A 22,737-nucleotide genomic window follows, 5' to 3' on the forward strand; every position below is an offset into this window, starting at 1 on the left:
ATGTCTGCTGGTCCGCCTATATCTGTGTCTTTGTGCATCTGTGTGTGCCATACAGACTACGACCAAACGACGGTTAAACGAGCCTCTTACTCTTTAGCCATGACCCTACTGTCAACAATAGAGGAACACTAGGGCAGTCCTGTGCAACAAGACTAAATTCACAGGTTTCAGAATAGCCTTTTAGTCTGGTCCAGCCACAGCCGTTCACCAGTATGTTTCGCTGTGTTTTCTTTTCCCTCTGCGTCCCCTGCTGGTCCCTCCGTGTTCGTGTGAATCCTGCGTATTGGATCCTGCATACATGCCGCTCATGGCGCAGCAATACATCTAACCCGGTTTTCCAGACTTTCATCGTTTACTTTGTAGGCTTCTGATTCCGTTAATTGCAAACACGTGAAAACAGTTTTTAATGCGATGAAACCTACACTACGTCGATTTGCTCTACACCACAACAGGGTCTCTACACAAGTGGAAAGTGTGGTGTGTGCTCAAGGTCAATGACAGGAAATGGAAACTTCTGAAATCTTTGACGACTGTATCTGTAGCAGAACTGAGTAACGGCAATAGGGGACAATAAAGAGAGACGGTTAGCGCTGTCTTAAGTCTTTAGAATAGACCTAGTTCTTTTGTCTTTTTCTATTTCTACACTTGATGCCTCGTCCATTAATTGTATATAGCGGATCAAGTTATCCCTTAACCTACTTCTCAGCTTGAGAAATACAAGGTGTTGCGTGAGAGCGTGATAAATATTTGAAATGTGTGAGTCTAACGGCGAATGCGTGATCGGGGTGGGCAGATCGATCTAAAGTATCGATACCAACGTTGGTATCTGTATCCTTAATTTTTAATTTTAATTTTCAATCTACATTCAGTACACAACTCCCTTTACGTCATATAGTGGTTGTGCAAACCCCGCTCCTCTCACTTCGCTCAAGCTCACTTTGCCCCTCCTCCACCTCCCCTGCAATGCTGTGAGTTGTTGCCGGCGTGCACGTGCTGTAACATGACCCAGCAGCACACTAACTGTATTTTTGACAAAACTCTTTGTCCTGCGTTTTATTATGATCATAACCGGATACTGGCAGGCATAGAGACTTTGTGGTAACTGAAAAGTGATGTTCTGAAACTGAAAAGGCTGGTAGAATAGTTACGAGTCTGGTGAGAGTGTGACAATGAAATAGCACAGACAAGGTGAAGGTTAAGATGCAAGACAAGATGTCAAGGTCAAAAAATGACTTTCATTTAAATCAGTGTATCAATGTATAACAGTCTGTTATACATCAAGCAGTAGAGCACTCCTTGGTTATATCTAGTACTACTCTTTTAAAAGTTCACAAACACATCCCATGCTTCAACTTAGACACACAGTCTGTTATGGCCAAACCAAATAAAAAAACTTGAGTCACATTGACTCAACGCAGTTGGCTCAATGAGTCACATTGGTTTTGAGGGAATTTAGTAATCAGACGCACCCACATCACTCAAAAAACTCAATGGTGCTTCAGTATATAGACAAACATTTCTGATACATTCACAATATGAATTCACAACAATTACATTTCACTTCCCCTGCTGTCATGCTACTATTATCAATGCTACTGCCCTAGCTCGGGGAATACTTTTCTTATGAGGCGTTGGCTGTGCACCTTAGTGCAGGGCCTGTTGGCGGTAAATGCTTGTGTAGTGTCTCAAAAGATGTCTCACAAGATCTATAGCTCCATCGCTGAGTGCAGCTCAAAGGGGTTACATTTATTTCTCTCAAAATCCATCCATGACATGAATTTCTAAGCGAATTGCTCATGCAAACAGCTCTTCACATGCAACACCGCATTTTAACTTCATACAATGCTCGGCACATGAGAACATCAGACTGAGATTCTTGGATTTATAGGTAGAGCCTAAATTATAAAAAAGAATATTGTCCGAAACTGGTCAGTGGTGCCACATTTGCCATAGGCGTTTCCCATAAATGATTCTATTGACACAATCGCAAGCCGCCCTTAAATCAAACACAGAACCACAAACACAGAAGTTAATAGGTTCTTTTTTTATGAGTCTAAAGCTGAGGCAAGGCGGGAACAACAGCATATAAATAGGATTCTTCTCCCCCTTCTTTCCTGACTTTGACTGTTTTTTCTCTACGTCCTCACATTATCTGGAGCAATAGCCGCCATGTCCCAGCTCGAGACAGCCATGGCCATTCTGATGAGGACCTTTGACATGTACGCTGGAGCTGAGGGCAGCAAGGCCACTCTGAGCAAAGGGGAAGTGAAGACCATGATGGAAAAGGAGCTCCCATCACTCTTGAAGGTAAGACCCAAATCTTTACTCTCTCAGATACAAAAGAACCTCAACTATATTCTTGCTTGCTTCCATGCTTGCATTGCATACAATACAAACTTAATTACACATCAAATATTATCCCCAAATTAGAGATATGTGTTTTATGAATGTGTATGGATAGTGCTTTAGTCCAGTAACATATTTTGATAACCCAGGATGGTCTAACTTTTAAAGGAACCTTAACATAAGAGAAAACAGTTGCACAATTATCCTATCCCCAAACCCTGGAATGTGAGAACAAACATAGGGTAACTAACCCTACTGTATAAATACTCTTTCAACTGTCTCTCCAGGGAGCTAAGAACCAGGGTGAGGTGGATAAGCTGATGAAGGCCCTGGACCACAACGGAGACTCTGAGGTGGACTTTACTGAGTTTGTGGTCCTGGTCGCTGCTTTAACTTGCGCCTGCCATGACCGTTGCGCCAAGAAGTGAAGCTTTCCATCTGTGTTTCACTAGACTATGACTTGTTTTCCATCCCCTTCGGTGTTTGTCTGCGTCTGCTGTCGTGTGCACACGTCTGATGTCAGCAGACAGTTCACAATGTGTTTGCTTTATAAACAAAATATACATTAAATGACTCTGACTTTTTTTTTTAATGATTTGCGATGGTGGATATCCTATTATCTCCTATTGAGAACATTTCATTACACTATGCACAATACTATGTCATACAGGGGTAGCTCATGAAAGAAAATGATACAAAGTCCCTTTAGACCTTGTGAAGAGCTTGTCTGTTTCTGAAAGCACGACCAGCTAGTTAGGCAGGGGTACAATGTGTCTTGTCTCAATGTGATTTGCACATGAGCAATACCACTGGCAGACCACGGTTTCTTTTTTCTGATTTCCACCATGTCCTCTTTCAAATGTCACTAAGCCAGTTTCACAGACAAGGGGATGGAAAAAACTAAGGCGTGCAAGCCACAACAACTAAGATGTGCGTATGTAGTTAGCGTGGCCAAAGACTATATTCTGCAGAGGTTTTGGTATCTGTGTCAGTTGAACCTGTTAAATATATCCTTGTGTGTTGTCAGTAGCCTCATTGTCAACACTATTCACATTCATCCATCCATCAAGCAATGGACAACAAATCACATGAGATGCCAAGAACAGCATTTATTTTAGCTTGCAAGTTCAATACCATATCCAGACATTGTAAATTGAGACATTTCAAATCAATTATATTCTGACCTGCTCCCAAGTCTCAACATTTAAAAAGGTATTTCTATGCCTCTCACTATAAAAACAAGCTTTTAGAAATAATTACAATAAATAGGCCAATCACCAATTTTCCCAGATGGACATAAAAAGTCTCTATTCTGTTCTACTCTATTATGTGGTATTCTATGACCAGGTTACACATTACTGCAATTAAAATGTTCAGAAAAACATTTACCTCCATTTTAGAAACTGGTACAGTGCCCCAGCCCATAGAACATCATGTTAGGAAGCCTTTTCTATTGTCATTGCGAGGATACTGAGGATACTAATTGGGTGAGCAGTTTATGAGACCCATGGCTACATCCCCTGGTGCGACGTGGTCTTATTAGTAGGCCTATTCATTTATCCAAACAACATCACTCGTGGCACCCCTTGGGTCCTGAGCAATACAGTGGGAGCTTTTCCACTTCATATAATACCTGGTTTTCAAGAAAAAAGTGCCATGCAGACAGACAGACAGACAGAGATTCCTGGCATCATAGTTAGATGCAACGCAGTGTCGATGCTGCCCTCATGTGGTCATTGCCTTTTAATGTATATTTTGCTGAGGGTGCATGAAACAGCCATAATGGTTGTCGAATATGGCCAATAATATAAATTGACTGTAACTTTACCTCATGTAACATTTGTTGCGTTACAGCATTCGATAGGACACATGTCCCAATACTATTATGATTCAAGGCGATTTTCATCAGGAATGAATCCCTACAATTTCATCTTGAACTTCTCAGAGACTAACCACGGCGGTTAGAAGGGTTGTTCTGAAACGTGCGATGAGTATAATTGGATTGCAAGGTTGTTAAGGACACTCTCCCTCACTCTTTCTCTCGCTGCATCTCTCTTCCTCTCTCCCTACCTCTCTTACTACATCTGTCTTTCGTTATCTACTTCCCTCTCTTTCTTCCTCTTTATCTCTCTCTCTCCCTTCCTCCCTCTCCCTCTCTCTCTCTCTCTCTCTCTCTCTCTCTCTCTCTCTCTCTCTCTCTCTCTCTCTCTCTCTCTCTCTCTCTCTCTCTCTCTCTCTCTCTCTCTCTCTCTCTCTCTCTCTCTCTCTCTCTCTCTCTCTCTCTCTCTCTCTCTCTCTCTTTCTCTACCCCACTCTCTCCAGCAGGCATTAGGGGCTTATCTGGGGATTAAGATCCAGAGGGGAGGAGGAGATGATATGGGAGTCAGGAGACACAGGTCGTGGTGGGGGGTAGGGTTAACACACACACACACACAAACACACTTCCTCTCTCTTTGAGACACGCAGATAAATGTACACACAGTGTGAGTGGATGCTGAAGTATGCAACTTGCGAGCTTTGACCTGGTTCCAGCCACAGAAGGGTTAGCGTAAAAGTGCTTATAGTTCCTGGTGTGAGCTGAAATTCCTACAGGTCAACGTCTGAACACTGTAGGACTCTGTTGCTGCAAATTGAGTGATTAATTCAATACTTTGAAATGACATTCATGTTTACAAGGCTGTGACTTGCACTGTACATAATTCAACAGAAGTGAAAGTTCTAGTCCTTGGTGGAGTCTATGATTGGAACGGCTTACACTTTTGATAACGTTACATTGATTCTGTTGTGCCAGGCAGTCTTATCAAAAACAGATGAGCATTTATTATTATTTATTGTTTTAAAGTTAGTGCAAGGTGGTAAATTGGACTCATCCAGAACCAAGTGACAAATTCTGTCAAACTGAATTTCCTCCCTCCATGGCTCTCTGTTTCTCTAATTCTTCCCCTCCCCCTCTCTCTCCATCTTTCTTTGGGATATTGACATTGTGTTATCTGTCTTCAGATGAGCGTCACTGTCCCGGACACATCCCTTTGAAGTATCCACATGCGTGTGTTTGTGTGTCGACATCTGTCTGTGTTTGAACTGATAGGACGACAGTGTTGGGCCTTATCATTACAGCAGGCTGGCCTGAATGCTTCTCTTTCGGCCTGTTAACAAAGGCAAACAAACACAAAAGAAAACAACAGCCATTCAAGCCGAACACTATCTGTCATTGCATCTGACCTCCCATTAGCCTAGTAGCAAGGAACAGACACAGACTGGAGGGTAAGATATTTGCATTGTGACTACATTCATTCCCTTGTTGACAACAGTCTTTCTGTCTCTGAGCGGTTAGACTGGGTGGAGAATGATGTAATCATGTTCTGTCTTCCTGGTTCTTGCTTCAACGCTCTGTGACATAATCAAATGCACAAGTGTGCGCAGACACACATGCGCTCATACTCACGTATACACAGGAACACACAAACACACAGACACACTCGTACAGTATGACAGAGGACTTTGTCCTTTCGTTTTATTGCCTCAGTCAGTCCTCAGAAGGCCTCTACACACCCAGACAGATTTACATCTCTTCTCTCCTTCCACCCCGACATATCTAAACTTAGACGAGCCAATTTTACAAGCAGAGTCTTCCTCTGTCGTCTGGGAACCTCTGCGTTCTATTTTCAAGGTATGACTTGGATCTAAAGGGCAGTCCAATTCGATCCGGGGCCGTCATCATTATGTCATGTCAACGACATTTGACATGAACGGCTTGTCAAAAGCACCTTGCTTCGTAATGGCTAAAATAATTCATTCCTTAACGTCACTGTGACAAACCAAAGAGGCAACTTCTAATGAGACTAGGCGATATATTTGGGGTCTCAGGGGGTGAGGAGCAGGGTCACACAGCTTTCCAAGGACTGGATTGTTCTTTCTGTACATGCTGAGCCATTTTATAGACACCAACAGTGGAAAGGACATAAAGTAAGAGTCCATACTAACTCAGGTTGAATATGCTTTAGATTTCTGATATTTGAAAAACAATAAATTACAGAGTAATTTAACCTGCCTTGCATCCAATGTGACAATACTTTAAAATACACAAATATGTATTTAACCTTGGTACCTTGGCTAAGGTCTGCAAACAGAGTTCATACGCAATTTGTGCAAGATCAACCCTTGCAGAATAACCCTACCATCTAAACCATGATAGGGATTTTTAGGGACAGTGTTGATTGTGTAGGTATTAAAAACTGTCACGAGGGACCTTTCTTTTCAGATTTAGCCATCAACCACAGGCTCAGTATATCACGTGCAAAGGTGACAAGTGAATCAAAAACATGTCTGCATTTCAGTTCACCCAATGGCTGGGGCTCATCCAGCTACATGATGACCTCACTCATCAACTAGAGCACACTCAATGACCTATAGATGACATGCCCTCCACTGCGTCTCCAATGAATTAACCCATTACCTATATAGGAGCAACCAGGTTCAAGACACAGGGGAGTTTGATGGATCTCTATATAGCAGGCTCATGTGAGGATCACACGGTGAAAGACTGAGCAGAGTGCCCCACGCTCTAGAACACACAATGTAAGTTCCTCAGGAAAGACTGTGTCAGTATTAAGTCTTATTTCTGGTTTCACTTCCTCCCCAGTGTGTGTATGTGGGTATGTAAGTATGCGTGTGTCTGTTTGTGTGTGTTGCTATAGACGTAGCATGACAAGTGGCTGAGACAACAAGCTGAGAAATGTGGCAGAGTGAATCATCTGACGATACATGTTGTTGTCACATCCTAAACTGCATCCCTCCTTTTTCTTTTCCCTTTTTTCCCCTCACTGCCGAGGCAACATTTAAAACACAGGCCAGATGCCAGGTAATGGATGTGTTGCGCAACCCATTGCACAACAATACAAAATCAAAGAGGGTAGGTCTTAGCAGAAAGCTTGCGACAGTGACATGTGCTTTACTTCAGGAGGATATTAGGATCCAGCAAACATGCATACGCACACAATTGCATAAAGAAAATAGGAAGTGGGGTGGGGGTGTACCTGTACTACTTTGACCCCATAAAAAACATGTCATTACAGTATCAATCGGCTGGGGGTTGGGAAATCTGATCTCCGGAGACTGCATAGAACCGTCCCAGTCACACTGTCATTGGTCTAATCCGGTCATGGATCAATGACTGGGCCTCTGATTAGTCCACACATGACATACATTTGAATATCATAGAAGGATTAGTGTTGTTTAAGTGTGTCACACAAACAAGTGGCTTTAACCATTTGGAGCTTTCCTCTCCATGGCATAATTTATTGAACTGCAGGCAATGAATTGTGAATGAATGTTTTTCATGGAGAGTCACAAACAATATTTCTTGCTTGACTTCAGCATTGAGTGACATTACTCGTGTATAATTTAACGAGAGTATTGAAAGGGTAATAGTTGTACATCCAGAGCATATGAAAATAGAGCTTTTAAAGCTGAGGATTCAAGAGTTATCAACAACCCCCACCTCTCAAAGAGATTTGAGAAAACAACCACCTCACAGTTCCCTTTGCAAGTTTGCCTAATTGGTACTGACAAAGTCAAACAGATATTCTACAGCGTTTGCATGACATTGAAGCACATTCGATGCAGTGATGAGGTGAGGTTGTAGACGGAACACGTTGCTTTGTGACATCTTTCACTGGCACTGCTCCTGCTGAGAAGCCACCACAGGCTATACTATTTGGCAAACAAAATAACAGGGGTCCTTTAAAACCCTCTTTAATACCTACTTAGCTCTAAAGTGCTACTTCAGCCACTAAAATGCAAGGCTAAATAAAGTGAGAGAGATAGAGAGATACGGTTCTCTTAACTACATGCTCTTATGGTTTCTTCCCTTTAGCACTTATTGTTGGTTGTTCACAATGTGTACTTCTTGTTTTTGGCTACCCGCAATGCTTTGGGGCTATCTTGTTGTTATTATCAGTGACCTATGCACTTTGTAAAGCTCTCTCTTGGAAGTCGCTTTGGATAAAAGCGTCTGCTAAATGAATAAACGTAAATGTAAATGTAAGAGAGACAGAGAGACAGAGAGCAGGAGGGCAAATAAATAAAGAGAAAGATTTTGCTCACTGATGCAGAAAACCCACAACTTCCTTTTCAATTACCCTCAATGACATCCCAAATGATCAATATCTGCTCAGCTATATATATGGTCTATATTTCACTGAGGCTCATAAGCTGCACTTTACTAGTCATGCACTTGTTTGAGCCATTTTTTAAATTCTGTGTTAACGAGAGCGCAATCAATTACAGTCTAACCAGTTGGAGAATAACTCCTGAATTTCACGCCATTCCCAAACGTGTTGACCCTGGGCTGACAAGAATAGATGAAGCATGCCAGATGAACATGCCAACAGCATGCCAACAGGATGGTATCCTGTTGAGATGGAGAGAGAGAGAGAGATAGAGAGAGAGAGAGAGAGAGAGAGAGAGAGAGAGAGAGAGAGAGAGAGAGAGAGAGAGAGAGAGAGAGAGAGAGAGAGAGAGAGAGAGAGAGAGAGAGAGAGAGAGAGAGGCACAGGAGATGGACACAAATGTAATAACAATCATTAAAAAGTAATAACGTGGTGACATTTTTACATTTGTTACACATACATTTTCATTATTAACCGATTGTAAGTAATTTGACAAGTCTAATGGAATGCAATTTCAAGTAAACCAACTACAATATTTTGGATAAATACGTACGTAGGGAGTGAACATGACATTTAAAAAAAACTAACAAACAAATGAAAGAAATGTGATGCGATTAGTCAACAACCCAAACTAAAAAGAACTATACTATTTTTCCCTCTGATGCAATCGTGAGCGGAGGAATAAATCTACTGGTAGTAGGACAGTAGAGGTTTGCCTTGTTGCCTAGAGACGACAAAAAGGGAGGCGCAAAGAACTGTTTTCAGTTTGAAACTGCCCCTTGAGCACGACATGTTGGATCAAAAAGGCCCATTGATTGTACAGACAGGAATTTCGTGCTAGAGCCGGAATGTCGTCGGATTCATTGTAATGTTATCGAAACATCGGCATTGAAAAGAGAGCTGTCGTGCGACGCCACTCGGCGTCCATGATTCGTGATGCTACTGCAGCGGATTCCGGAGCTCGAGCTCGGAACAGCAGCGGGAGAGAAGTAACCGCTCCCCCCTGCTCTCTTCTCCTCTACTTTAAGTAACGGCAGGTAAGGAACAACGTCTTTTCGTTTTAATTGAATTATGATACCGTGTCATCTCAGGATTATTCTGTTTCGAGTAACATTACTTCCCCCCAATTAAAAAAATATGTGGCGCACATTTTTTAAGAGAGAACGTCTTGGGTGTCTGGTTAGGTCAGAGTCAGCCGCTCCGCCTCCCGGCTTTAGTTAGGTTCACAACAACTAGCCTAGCTGGCTAGCTAGGCTAAAGTGCTGTAGTGTCTCCTACTTTTGATGTTAAGCAGTGCACTTTGTCGCATTTTCATGGGGTTGTTTAACCATTTGTTCATTTGACCAATGTCTAAGTCTAAGAATCGTTCCGTCCGATTCGTCTGTTCCAGCTAGCTAGCTAATGTTGCTACACGAAGAACGGCTTGCGACGTTACTACCACTAGGTAGTAATGGCGTTAGCATAACTCGCTGCTGTAGTTAGCTACTTCTGTTGTGGGAATGGTGTTCTGTAGCTAGCTAGGCAACGGTCAGCTGCCCACACGCGCAACTACTGCGTCAGGTTGACACCGGTAGAGATAAAGTCATCAATAAATGTTCAAGCCAACAGTCATCTGAATAATCAAAAATATAACCGCGTAGCATTTTGTCTTTGAACGCAATACATCGAATTCGGATTGGGATGTGAGTTGAGGGCTTGCTAGTTGTCTTCACTCCTCCCGTGAAAGGTCGGCCAATGCCAGCCAGCAGTAAGTGCAGCAGTAATATTTGCCGTCAGCTACGCTAGAGCTGGAGCTAGCATAACTATCATGCCAACTGATTTGGGAATCAAACATCGCAAATCCGGTTGGATCCAGCGAGCAAGCTGTTTCGCCATCGTTTGGCATTTTAGAATACATTGTTTACGTGGTATTGAGCTTGCTAGCTACCTCGCTACGTGTTTAGTAATATCGTAACTAGCGTTGTTAGTGCAGATATTGTAGCTAGCTACAGTATTCTTCTCCTGGCCATGTCAACGCATATACATGGAATGCATAAAGCTAGCGAACAATGGGGATACTAATTGGACTGATACAGGTTTAGGTTAAAGCAATATCGCTGGTTATTATCTTTTGATTAAAGCAGCTAAGCTTGCTTGCAGTCACCGAAAGCGGTAGTTAGCCTAGCCAACGTTATAGATTAACTTGTATGCGTTTCTTCTTCGGCCAATCATACACTAAAACCATATTGGTATTGCGTTTACAGATGATGAAACTTTGTTTTAACGCATATTTGGTTGTGGTTGGACTGCTAATGGTGACAAACATGTAAAGCCCTTAATCGTGTCCTTTTAATGTCTAAAACGGGTAGCCCATAAAATGCCTTTGGTAGTGAGTGACAAGAAGGCCGCCCAATCAAATCGGTGCAGCCTCCATTTGCTCTCCAAGTTATTTCCCTAATCCACTAGCCCAGTGGCACAAGAAGCATATGTGTTTGACAGCGGTAGGATTGCCTTTCAGGAGTTTGTTGCAAACCAGTCAGTGTGGCTTTGTCGGTTTTCATCCCCATCTTTAATGCAAATTTCTTAACAGTATTTTATAAACCCAAGTACACTAACACACAGTCCACACTGAACTTGACGTTTGTAAGTAAAACCCCTAGTAAAGAATGGGTCAGTGCTTATAGCACCGTAATTGATATCCAGTCAGTCATTTAAAGACCTGTTCCACAGCTTCTTCACGCCAATGCAACACTTCAGTTGACATACTTTCATATGCATAGCTGGCATGTTTTACATATTGTTCACTCATCAGTTAGAGTTTGTTTGACTTTGTCAATGCCTTATTTGTACTTTTAAACTTTAACCTCTGGGTGGGATATTTAAACTCCTGTCAGATCAGACCAATACGATGCACATATTGGTGCATGCATTGCCAACGATCCGATACATTAAAGAGATGTATTAAGTCAGTACTTATGCGATACAGTAAGATTCACCCATCAAGTTGCCCATTTCTTGACAAATCTTAAGTGTCGCTAAACATTGGATTTGTAGCAATTAGGTGGAACTTGTAGACCTCTTCCTCCATAATAATCTGATTCGATGACTCAACCAGAAACCCTCCAACTCATGCAAGGCAGGGCCAAGAGGAATCCATAAAGTATTGGCTGCAAATTAATGCACACATTTTTAATGGAGTCATAGGCCCTGTACTAATAATTACATACATTAATTTGATTTTACTGGTGCTTAGTTGTTTGAAACGAGGCATCCTGAGTTCATCCCCAATTGTATCCAGTGCACACTTGGAAAAAATATAATTGGGCAATCACATTGTAAACGTTTACGACTGTGCACATGTGAATGGTTAGTACCTAAAGTTTATACGACAGGATGTCAATAAAATAGTTTGGTTTGGCTCATGGGATTCCCAAGGACAATCTGCATTGTAAAAGAAGCACCAACTCTCAGAGGAACCCATTAATGAGCTGGTGTCTAAGACCAGCACTATCAACAACCATTACAAACCCTCCTAGGGGACATGGTGGGGAACTGGGATGTGTCTGACAAGGAGGACTGTCGTAATCAGACATAGTCCTTACAAGGTGTACAGATTATGTTAATAAATGCATTCTAAGGTTTTGTTTAATTCTTAGTTATTAACATTCCTAGTCAACATTTTGACAACGTGAACACAAATTGAATGTTCATTTTAATAAATGGGTTCCTAATTCATCCACTGTCTGAAGATCTTCATTCAGTTTAACAGGGTTTTTTATGCGTACTCTTTGTTATTTCGGAATGCATTACCATGCTCCTTGAATTTTTTTTGCAAAAGTGTCACAAGTTTGTTTCTTTTCTTTCAGGTTGTGCCGGTGGAGTAAGCTATATCCCCACAATGACCCCCTTTGCCTGAGACGCAAGCACGTCCTGTGTTTTGCTAAATAGCTGATAGCTTTCATCCATTCAAGCCATGCCCGACGAGTGAAGATCTCCTTTTGCTCTAAGCAATAAAAAATAAAAAAGATATTGGAAAAAAAACACAAAAAAACCTCCCACATGCCTCCCCATGTAGATCCCCTTCAGTGCATCCTGCTGGAGTGAACCCCCTCCCATCCAGATAGGCATTGCCCTGTCCTCACCCCTTCACCCTCCCTTCTCCACCCCACCTCCACATACACCAGTCACAATGCCGCTCCATCTCAGAATGGCCAACACCTAAGCAGTCCCATGCGTCCAGTGAGCGCCGAGTCGGACGGTCCTGCTCCTCCTGAAATCTTCTCGCGTCCCCTCCCCCCAGTGGGCCCCCTGCCTGCCTCAGAGATGTCCCTGCTCCAGTCGCTGGGCCCAGTGCAAAGCTGGCTGGGCCAGGAGCTGGAGAAGTGCGGGATCGATGCCATGATCTACACCCGCTACGTCCTCAGCCTGCTCCTGCACGACAGTTACGACTACGACCTGCAGGACCAGGTGGGTCACAGCAACAGCACACACATGCACCAAGTTCACAGATTGGTTAAACGTATTAAACAACTGTGTCCTAGCCTAGGGCCAAGGAATGTTATAGATCTGAATCCGAGTTGAAGAAAATTGCCACACATGCCATAAGGTTCTGTCAAATCGACAGTGTCTTAAGACTGGACTGTGTATTACAGGAGAATGACATCTTCTTGGGCTGGGAGAAGGGAGCTGGGAAGAAATGGGGCAAGAGTAAGAAGAAAGGAGGTACAGACCTGAGTCTGGAGGAGATTAAGAAGCAAGCGGCTGTGCAATGCCTGCGTTCTGCATCTGATGAAGTAAGTGTTGCTCCACCCTAGTGTTTCAACAAGTGGGTGTGGGTGGTGTTGTTGGTGGTAGTTTATTCTGCGCTACTGTTCCATGGTTTTCATTTATCTGACCTGACGCATGCAAAGAGATGTATTGGGTTATGCTGGATATTGAATGACTGTTTAATTTGAACACCAAAATGTTAGGAGGCTAATAAATCCAATGAGAAGATTATTGAAGGGATATCAAAGTCTAACATGGGAGAAAAAGAAAATAATCACGTGAAGGTGGAGGGTAGACGATTGGGATAAAAATCCCAATTACCATACCATTTAAAAGTAATCTGCTCTCTTTGCACTGGTCACTTAAACTTTGGTACTGTCCAGGGTTGGACCTGTTTTAATAGCAAGGTTAAATTAAGGTCAGCGGTGAAGAATTGGAATTTTAAACAATAAATCATGGATGACCTTGCAGGCAAGTGCCCTTGCGGTATGCTCCTGAAGACTCCATTATATTCTGTGCCCTTTTCCAGGGGAAACATGAATGTGATTTTGCTGACATTCTCCCGAGCAGTTGGCAGCAGTGTCAGAGGCAGTGAGTCCATAGTAGTGTGGAGAGAAGGGAGCGCCGAAGGGTGTGTAGGGGGAAGGGTCTGCTAGGCAGAGGAGGAGTGAGGAGCGAGAGCTGATCTCTGGGGACTGCACTCTGCAGTCTATTTTTTAACCAGCACACGCTGCACGGGATTGCAGCACTGAGCAGACTGTGTCGGCCGTCAGCTGACCGCTATTAGCACAATGATGCAAGAGGAAACACTGGGTCAGAGGAGAAACTTTTTCGATTTAACCGGGCAGCATGGTAAGGAATGCTAGTTTGTGTTTGACAGTGGAGCGTGTATGAGTTTTATGATTCTGGCAAATGGGTGGAATTGTTTTGGTGGGCTGTCCTTTGAAAGTAGTTGCTTTTCCGCTAGTGCGCATTGCTCTGTCAAATATTTTGACGTGGCTGTCTTTAAATAGATGGGATACGGGTGAACCTTGTTTACAAGTAAACAGATTACTTAATTGTTTAGCATGATATGAGTAAGATGTCTCAAGATCAAAATTGAAGTCACTTATGTTAAGTGTTATGGCTGAATGAGATTGTGCTATGGGCCATGCTTGGTCATACTTTTTTGCTCTGCATTTTCCCCCTCATAGCTAAATTTAACACAGTCCTGGTACAGCATGCCCAAGCTCTGACAGTCAGCTGGTAAACTTCTGTCAGCTTTATGTTAATACCCTGCAGTCAGTTAAACAATGGGGTCATAGTTGGGGTTTAAAAACATTGTCAAAACAATAAATTATAGGATTCGTATAATTTGTCCAACCATCATTTATTAGTGATGAAAACATACAATGATTACATTCATTATTAATGTCCAGTTGCTCTTATTTTAAATATGTCTATAGTCTTATAGTGGTATCAGAAATAGGCAGTGGGTATTACATTTATTTTCTTCTCCACAGAACTCTGGAATTGAGAGCCTGGTTGAGGAGCTTTGCTCCAAACTCAAGGACATCAAAAACAGACAGAAAGGTTTGCTTTTAATGTTTCTAGTTTGTGTTAATAAAGGAAATACAATTATTGTGAATGTTTCTGCTATTGTCTTAAAAATGTTTGTGTCATTGTAGAAGAGAAACAGATCAGTAAGAAATCAGATGGATCTCAATCTCCTGAGCAGGCGGAGTCTCCTTCTTCAAAGGACCAGGTGGAAATGTAAGTTCCTTAACATTGGTTTGTTGGCACATTCGTTTTATCTCCGAGCAGGCATAATCATTTGCTGTTGACATCAAATGTAATACTGTATGACACTATTGAAAATGTATGATGTGCCTAGAATTGTTTTACATTTTTATTTAAGCACTGTTTTATTATTGTTTTCAGGTATTATGAAGCCTTTCCTCCTTTGTCAGAGAAATCTGTTTGTCTCCAAGAGATCATGACGGTGTGGAACAAGGCTAAAGCCTGTGCTTACTCCAGTTCATCATCTTCTGCGGCCCCACAGACCAGCACGGATACCTCCTCTCCAAAGGACTGCAACAGTGAGGGTGAGGCTGTCAAGGAAAGAAACTCTGAAGCATGCTGCGCCACCACTATCACCACCGCAACCAGTGAGAGACTGCAACAGCGACGCAGCAAAAAAGAGAAGGAGAACCGATACCATGGCGCCACAACAGGAGAGGACAGAGGTGCCATCCATGGCAAGAGGCAGACGAGGCACAGGTCAGAGGGCAAGTTCCGCCCTCGGTCTTGGTCATCTGGCTCCAGCGAGGCGGGCTCAAGTTCCAGCGGCAACCAAGGGGACTCGAAAACATCCAACAGCAAGGCGGTCAGGATCCGTCATAAGTCCAAGGAGCCGGGCAAGTGTAAGAGAGGCCGCAACAGTGGACAGGTGAAGCTAGCTCTGAAGGCCATCGACAAAGAGGAGAGGAGGAATGCCGGAGGGAGTAGCAGCAGTGCCACTGGAGGTCCAACGAGGCAATCACAGCTTTACAAAAAGGGGAAAAGGCCGCTGAAGGAGATTGGTAAAGATCCAGGCTGGGGGGAAGCAAGGGAGCTTGGAGCAGAAGCCCAAAACAAAAAGGAATACATGGAGGAACCCCTATGGTACACAGAGCCCATCACCGAGTATTTTGTACCATTCAGTAGCCGAAAAAGCAAACTGGAAACAAAGTACCGGAGCAAGCTGGACTCTCCAGGTGGCCTATCCATGTCCACCGACATGGACAGGCTGTCTGAGAGGATGCAAGGGATCTGCATTGCCAACGCAAGCTTCCAGAGGGCTTACCTTGCAGCGGGCACCTTTGTGGACGGCCACTTTGTGGAAGGTCCAGGAGAAGCGGATGAGGAGGCTGCCGAACATGATGGGACCTCAAGCTGCCCTCCGCCTGAGGATAGTAGAGATTTAGATGACGAGCATCTTTCCGAATTTACTCACTTCTATGAAGTCGATTTTTATCAATCCATATTGGATCCTAGTGCCTCAGACTCGGTACATGAGAGTCGGATCTTGAGCATGATTCGACAGAAGAGCAAAGAGCAAAGAGACTTTGAGGCAGAATGTTGTTTAGTGTTAGATGGCCTTGAGCTGCAAGGGGAAAGTGCAATAAGGGTGGACTCGAATGAAGCTTTGGGAGCGGATGGATTCTTCATGCAGGATCTGGAAAACATGGCTCAAGTCTGGGGATGTTATTCGTCCTCTAGTTCCGAAGATATAGATGGAGAAAGCTTTGCAGGAGACTCTCCTGTTCAGCTGTCCTCCATGTTGGACAGTGTGTCTTTTACCTTGTGCACGCTGCCTGTAAACCTGGAGGAACCCTATCTCCCAGAAGCCACCAGTGAAGCGCCTGGTCTGAGCTCTTCTTGCTTCTCTCTGTTTGAGCTGCAGTATGATAGCCCCACTCTTCCTTATCCCTGCGACTCACTTACCGTTGGTCATGAAAACAACACAGATTCAAGTAGCTGTCTAGATCCACATTGTAACAAACAGTCTCGTTTGCTAATATGGACCAAAAATAGTGCCTTTGATGAAACTGAACATTGTTCAAACCTTTCGACGCGAACCTGCAGTCCATGGTCGCACTCGGAAGAGACACGTTCAGACAATGAGCAAATAAATGTTCAAATAGAGGAGTCCGCTCAAATTGGCAATGAAGAGATTAATTGTCTAATCCCTCCAATCTCTGGTACATACCTAGAGGAAGAACTTCTGGACTTTTTACATGAGGATACCAGTCGCCCATGTGAGGAGGCCAAAGGTAGAACGGGATCAAATCCAACTTTGACAAAGAAATCTAAATTGGAGTCCATATGCGGCATCGCATTAGAACAGGATGAGAGCAAACAGTACAACACTGGCATGTTTTCGGATGACACAAACCAACAGAGTGACAACTACAGCTCAGGGATTATAAAGGACATTTGGACTGCTATCGGGGAAGGCGATCCTACACCATCGCTAGGAAGTGAGAAGACAGGGGAAGGCCTGTTCCCAGAGGAGGCGACTGGCTACCTCTGCAGCTGTCTAGAGGTGCAAGCAAAGGGAGGACCAATTCAGGGACCTCAAAAAAAGGCCGTGCAGCGCTCCGAGTACCACCTGTGGGAGGGCAAGGAGGAGCAGAGCCTGGCCAAAAACGAGCTCTCCAAGGTAGATGCCGCCGGGGATTACATGACTCCGTCCAAGCCCTGGGACGTAAACCCAGAGAAGGACAACACGTCGTTCATCCTCGGAGGGGTTTACGGTGAGTTAAAGACGCTCGGTGGCGATAGGGACTGGGCCGTGGTGCCACCAAGTGACACACGGGGCAGTCTGCTCCAGTGTGCTGCCGCAGCCGCCTCAGCTTCCGGTTCGGACGTGGTCACCATTGCTGGCACAGATGTGTTTATGAACACTGGCAGCTGCTTTGCGCCTGGCCACAAGCAACTCTGGAGGCCCCTGGTCTCCTTTGGGCAGAGTGACCAAGCCATGAAAGGATGTGGGGACGGATTAAATAAGGGATTTTCTTTAATCTTCCATGAAGATTTACTGGGATCCTGCGGAAGTTTCCACGGAAAGGAGCCAGGACCAGACTACCCATTCACGTCCTTCGATCTGAACAATCCGTTCTCTCAAGTCCTCCATGTCGAGTGCTCGTTTGAGCCTGAGGACATGGCTTCGTTTAGCCCAGGATACAAACCCAAATCTATCCTGTGCTCAGACTCTGATAACGAAGCCTTTCATCCACGGATCTATGGAATCAACCGGACTCAGTACAGGGCCATCCGCATCTCCCCCAGGACTCACTTCCGACCCATATCTGCCTCCGAGCTGTCTCCTGGTGGAGGAAGCGAGTCGGAGGCAGAGTCTGAGAAAGAGGAGCTGAGTCTTCCCGTCCTGGCACCAGTGGACGTCTTTGACGATCCTCAGGCCGACCTTAAGCCTCTGGAGGAGGATGCAGAACGCGAGGGTCCCTACTATGGGAAGTCAGAACTGGAATCTGGGAAATTCTTACCCAGATTAAAGAAGTCTGGCATGGAGAAGAGTGCTCAGACCTCTCTGGATTCACAGGAGGGCTCCAGCACCCTCCTGCCAATTGCTGAGCAAGAGATTTGCTTAGACTGTAAAATGGCTGCAGCAGCATCAACGGCAAGCGGACGGATGGACGTCCCAGCCAATAAAATCCAGAAGGAGGAACCTTGCAGAGAAAAGGATGCCTGCATTTGTGCAGCAGCAGCCCAGATTCCCAAATATGGGATAACCTACGACGTCGTAGAAGAATTGCAGGAGGTAAGTCTTTTCAAGGTGAATGTAATAATTATATTCATTGTAGTAGTGTGTTAAATCAGATTGTGTTCCGCCTCCTTCACACACCCACGTACAATACAACTTTTCCTTTTCTCCTACGTAGTTCCCCCTGTTAAGTGCTAGTGGACAGGGAGCAACTGGCAGCCAGCAAGATGAGGTCTGGTGGCAGAACACGCTCTGTTCCTCCCTTTTCCCTGGATCTCAGTGTACAGGTGAGATACTTTGCATACATGCTGTAGTACGCGTTTTTTTTTCTTCTGTCACACATCAAGCACTATCTGGTGGAATTTTGCTTACCAAGACTTCCCTGTTACTGCAGGGAGCAGCAACATCTGAAAACTCCAGCTCAGCTTGGAGGAAGCTTGTCATTGAGAAGACATCGTCTCTCCTCATTTGACAGCTCCTGTCCCCGCAAATACTGGGCGGGGGTGGAGGACTCAGACCCGGGACACCCATAGGCTACTGGTCTGAGGATTCTCCCCACCACAACCCACTTCTTAACCTTGCTGATTTTCATTTACTAACTCAAACCGTGTGTAATCAACACTTCACGTCACCAAAAAAGTGAGCGAAAATAGGAAAAACACAAAAAACATGTTCCGCACGTCTTTAACTGATACCGTTACCGGATATCTAAAGACGTGCATTTTAGATTTGTCTTAGTTTTATTTTCCTGACATTAATCTTCATTAGTCACAGTTAGGCCATAGTCAGTTCTGTTTAGCCCTCAACATTTTGTTCTTTTTCTCCAACCGATTTTGCTTTTGAACTAGGATACTGGTAGATGGTGGTGTCCAAATGATGGCGCATGCTTGTCCGTCCTAATACTCGCACTCCTCTTTCTAGATCAACTGCTACAATCTCAATGACCTAACTGTGATGCCACTGTTCATAACATAGTATGAGAGCACAGCTCGTATATCTTCTTTCTCCACCCGTATCATTCAGGAAGTCAGTGTTTGAATGGATGTGGAGCTTTAGTTGACAATTATTTGTCAAAGATGTTGGAGATACATTTTATGGAGGCTTTTCTGAATGTGAAGGACAGGGAAAGAACGTGTGCTGCTTTCATCTAAAATCTGTAAAATTTAATTTTCCCCAACAGTGTGAAAAGTTGCTCTAAAATAAGTTTGATTTTGAATGGTGATAGTTTTTCAGAACCTATTAGTAGACAGAATGGTTTGTAAGGCAAATAAATTCTAAAGAGGAGAGATTGACAAAAGTTATTCAATAAGAAAAAAAAAAATACAATATGGAGAAAAGAATGAAAAAAGGACGTTTTTGAGTTTGGTTTTCTGGGGTAAATTCCCTTAACAAAAGATAATTATAGCTATGTCTGCAGAGACACCATGGGAGTGCAATTTAATTAAAATATTTTGGTTAAAGTCGTAGTACAAACAATTGGTGCTATGAATATGTTAACATTTCTGTTGCAGTTTGATATTGTGGCAGTGAAATGTAGATCCTAATAGTTTTGTTTAGTGTCAGAGAAGTGTGTAAGATCCATTGATATCTTTTGAGAAAAATGTGAAAAGATAGAAGAAAAAAAAATGGTGTGACTGCTGATGGTTCTCGCTAAATGTGGCTTGGTTTTTATTTTAAAATAACTTAACAGTTTACTGGCCTAAAATACAATTGAACTGCATTACACAAAAGCTTATAAGATTCTATAACCGGGGAGGAGTTAAAGAAAAACACATTGGTGCCATGCATTTCATTGTGTAATCCTTAAGGGAAGCAAGATAATACAATATTTAATTGAACTTTAATACAATAAAAGAAAGACAAAAAAATCTGATTTAAGATTTCTCAATAGACACTGCTAACTTTGCAAATATTATAGTAACGTAAAACATATTCAAGGAAAAAGTGGTAAAACCAAAATAGAGCCAACATAATTACACCAAGGTACAAATACTTTCTTTCTGAGGTGTGTTTTACGCTAGTTTCTTTTTGGGTATATGGTATAACCTTTTGAAATATCCATAATGTTTCATTTGTTTGTGTGCATCTGCATTGAAATTGTATAAACACTGGTTCAAAGTTACACCGTGCTTAGCCTTTATCACATTATAAGAAATGTGTGCACAACAATGCATATGTTTTTGTTCCCCAATGTTCACTTTTCACAATATTTCAGTTTCATCATAAGCCCTATGGTTGGATTGGAAGTTTGTTTGTGGTCTGTGCAATGACTATTAAATCCTAAGTTAACTCACCTGTAAACTAAGTGCATTTTAGTATCTCTGTGAATTGCTCATGTCTTCAAATCCTAGTCCGTATTTTTGTTACTGCTCATACCCAAAATGTTGCTATTAAAGTTCCAGGGGCAATTCCAGGGTTTGTCCTCTACCTTTGAGATGAAGCACAGATACATGTTCCTATCCCATTGCTTTTATTGTGATGCGTTCAATGAGCAGTGCACGCGTTCTCCAACATTGTGTACATACTTATTGAAATGCGCTGTCAAAGGTCACGGTGCCTCCATTGTGAGCACAGTAAGTGAAATGTTGTCCGTCCGTCTCCCGTCCCCCCCAATCCTTCTAATATAGGCAAGGGGAATCACCTGTTTCTTATAAGGTCTGAACTGTCTGCCCCAAGTGTTGTTGTTTTTGTTTTGTTTTTACACACTTTCTCTGCAAATGTCACCTGTTATGTTTGAATGACAATACCTGAAAAAGACTACTTAAACGTCAGGCATTCATATGATATATTTTTATTTGACAGTTGTCAGTCACTCAGGAATTCTTTACTAAATATTTTTATTTCAAAGATCAATAGAAGGAATACATAGACTGTGGCAGTGCTAGATTCAAACAGTAACACCATTATTTGATATTTTGAGCTAAATGTACAACAGGAGTTGATTAATCCTAAACTTCAGAGTGAACTGTATAGCACTTAATTTAGAGAGCTTTGGAGCAAACCAAGACATTGCATAAGCAATGGGAGGGATGACTATCCCTCAAGTCATATGCAATATCTCAGTGCATGTAAACTTCAAACATTCAACAGGTGTATATGGGGAGTGGTCAACATTTTTGCATGGAAGTTATTTTTTGAGGGGGGGAAAGCTGATAGAAACTAAACATCCTGGAGTGGCTTTCAAATTGAGCAGCATGGAAACAAAGCACACTCCACTCCCAAAAAAAAGGTTTTAGATTTTTACAGGTTTAATTACTACAGGTGAGGGATTAAGCAGTGACTAAGATATATTTAATTTGTGTGTGTGTCTGTGTGCATTGGTGTATGTGTGAGACAGTCATAATAGCAATTACAGTATATGGTAGTAAAATCAAAGAAGGCATCACATGTTTGCATTTTCTTGGTTTGGTATGGTATGGTTGAAAAAAAAAAAAAAAAAAAAAACATGGAACATTTATCAAGAAAATGCAAGATAGAGAGGGAGTGTGCATTAGACAAACTACATTGATGAGGTTAAACTAATTTGAGTTTTGATGGCTCCAGGGTCTGGAGAACATATCCAGCACTGAAATTGAGTTTTCCTCGTGTTCTTTCCCTTGACAACCAACACCCCCCCCTCCCCCCATGACAACCAACACCCCCCTCCCCCCATCTTGACGGATCCCTTAATCCTTTCAACCCCATTTGTCTCAAGTGGTTGTATTGTTCCAATGTACACCCTGAGTAAATTATTTTGTTTCATTGTGGAGTTTCTTAACATCTAATAAAGAAATAAACCAAATATATTTGCCTCTGAATCAGTCTGATTTCATTTTGTATACAGTTTTGAAATAATATTCCCTTTTTATTTTTTTACCTTGAGATTTACTGATCTACCTGGGGCAACGTCAATGTCTCAAGCAGAAAGTCATAGAGGGCAGGGTCATTGTATAGTGAGCTATTGGCCTTATAATTACTTCACAGCATTGTTAGGCCAATAACAATTTGGTGCAGTAGCCTACCTCATAAAATGTTTGCTCAGTGTTTTTTCCTGCAGCTACAGGCCAAAAAATGTAGGCTAAACAGTAGTCCTAACGTAATTGGCATTAATAACCGCTTCTGTTTGTTAATTAAAACACGAGTTGTCAAACTTTATCACCATAGAATGTTTTAATTAATTGATTGTAAGCCAAGTTAACCACCGCATTAAAGACACAAAACTACCAACGCTTTTTAACATCAAGGTAGACT

General features: G+C 42.8%; 2 protein-coding genes across 4 annotated transcripts; both read left to right on the forward strand.

The window, feature by feature from the left end:
• Positions 1–201: 201 nt before the first annotated feature.
• LOC146222114 (protein S100-P-like) lies at positions 202–2,903 on the forward strand. 2 transcript variants are annotated; one of them, XM_084691451.1, is made up of 3 exons: positions 202–490; positions 2,165–2,307; positions 2,634–2,903. In XM_084691451.1, the coding sequence occupies exons 1-3, from the start codon at positions 412–414 to the stop codon at positions 2,772–2,774; spliced, it is 363 nt and encodes a 120-aa protein (XP_084547577.1). In that variant the 5' UTR covers positions 202–411; the 3' UTR covers positions 2,775–2,903. The 2 variants fall into 2 exon arrangements, with proteins under 2 accessions (XP_084547577.1, XP_084547578.1); XM_084691452.1 differs by lacking the exon at positions 202–490 and having other exon boundaries at positions 1,871–2,307.
• A 6,426-nt stretch (positions 2,904–9,329) lies between these two features.
• kiaa0232 (KIAA0232 ortholog) lies at positions 9,330–22,288 on the forward strand. 2 transcript variants are annotated; one of them, XM_084691423.1, is made up of 8 exons: positions 9,330–9,553; positions 12,362–12,962; positions 13,148–13,288; positions 14,765–14,834; positions 14,930–15,014; positions 15,183–18,564; positions 18,686–18,794; positions 18,902–22,288. In XM_084691423.1, the coding sequence occupies exons 2-8, from the start codon at positions 12,726–12,728 to the stop codon at positions 18,916–18,918; spliced, it is 4,041 nt and encodes a 1,346-aa protein (XP_084547549.1). In that variant the 5' UTR covers positions 9,330–9,553; positions 12,362–12,725; the 3' UTR covers positions 18,919–22,288. The 2 variants fall into 2 exon arrangements, with proteins under 2 accessions (XP_084547549.1, XP_084547550.1); XM_084691424.1 differs by lacking the exons at positions 9,330–9,553; positions 12,362–12,962; positions 13,148–13,288 and adding an exon at positions 13,688–14,114.
• The last annotated feature ends 449 nt before the right edge of the window (positions 22,289–22,737 follow it).

This window comes from Hypomesus nipponensis, chromosome 25, assembly GCF_054491055.1.
Source record: "Hypomesus nipponensis isolate SF chromosome 25, ASM5449105v1, whole genome shotgun sequence".
NCBI classification, from domain to species: domain Eukaryota; kingdom Metazoa; phylum Chordata; class Actinopteri; order Osmeriformes; family Osmeridae; genus Hypomesus; species Hypomesus nipponensis.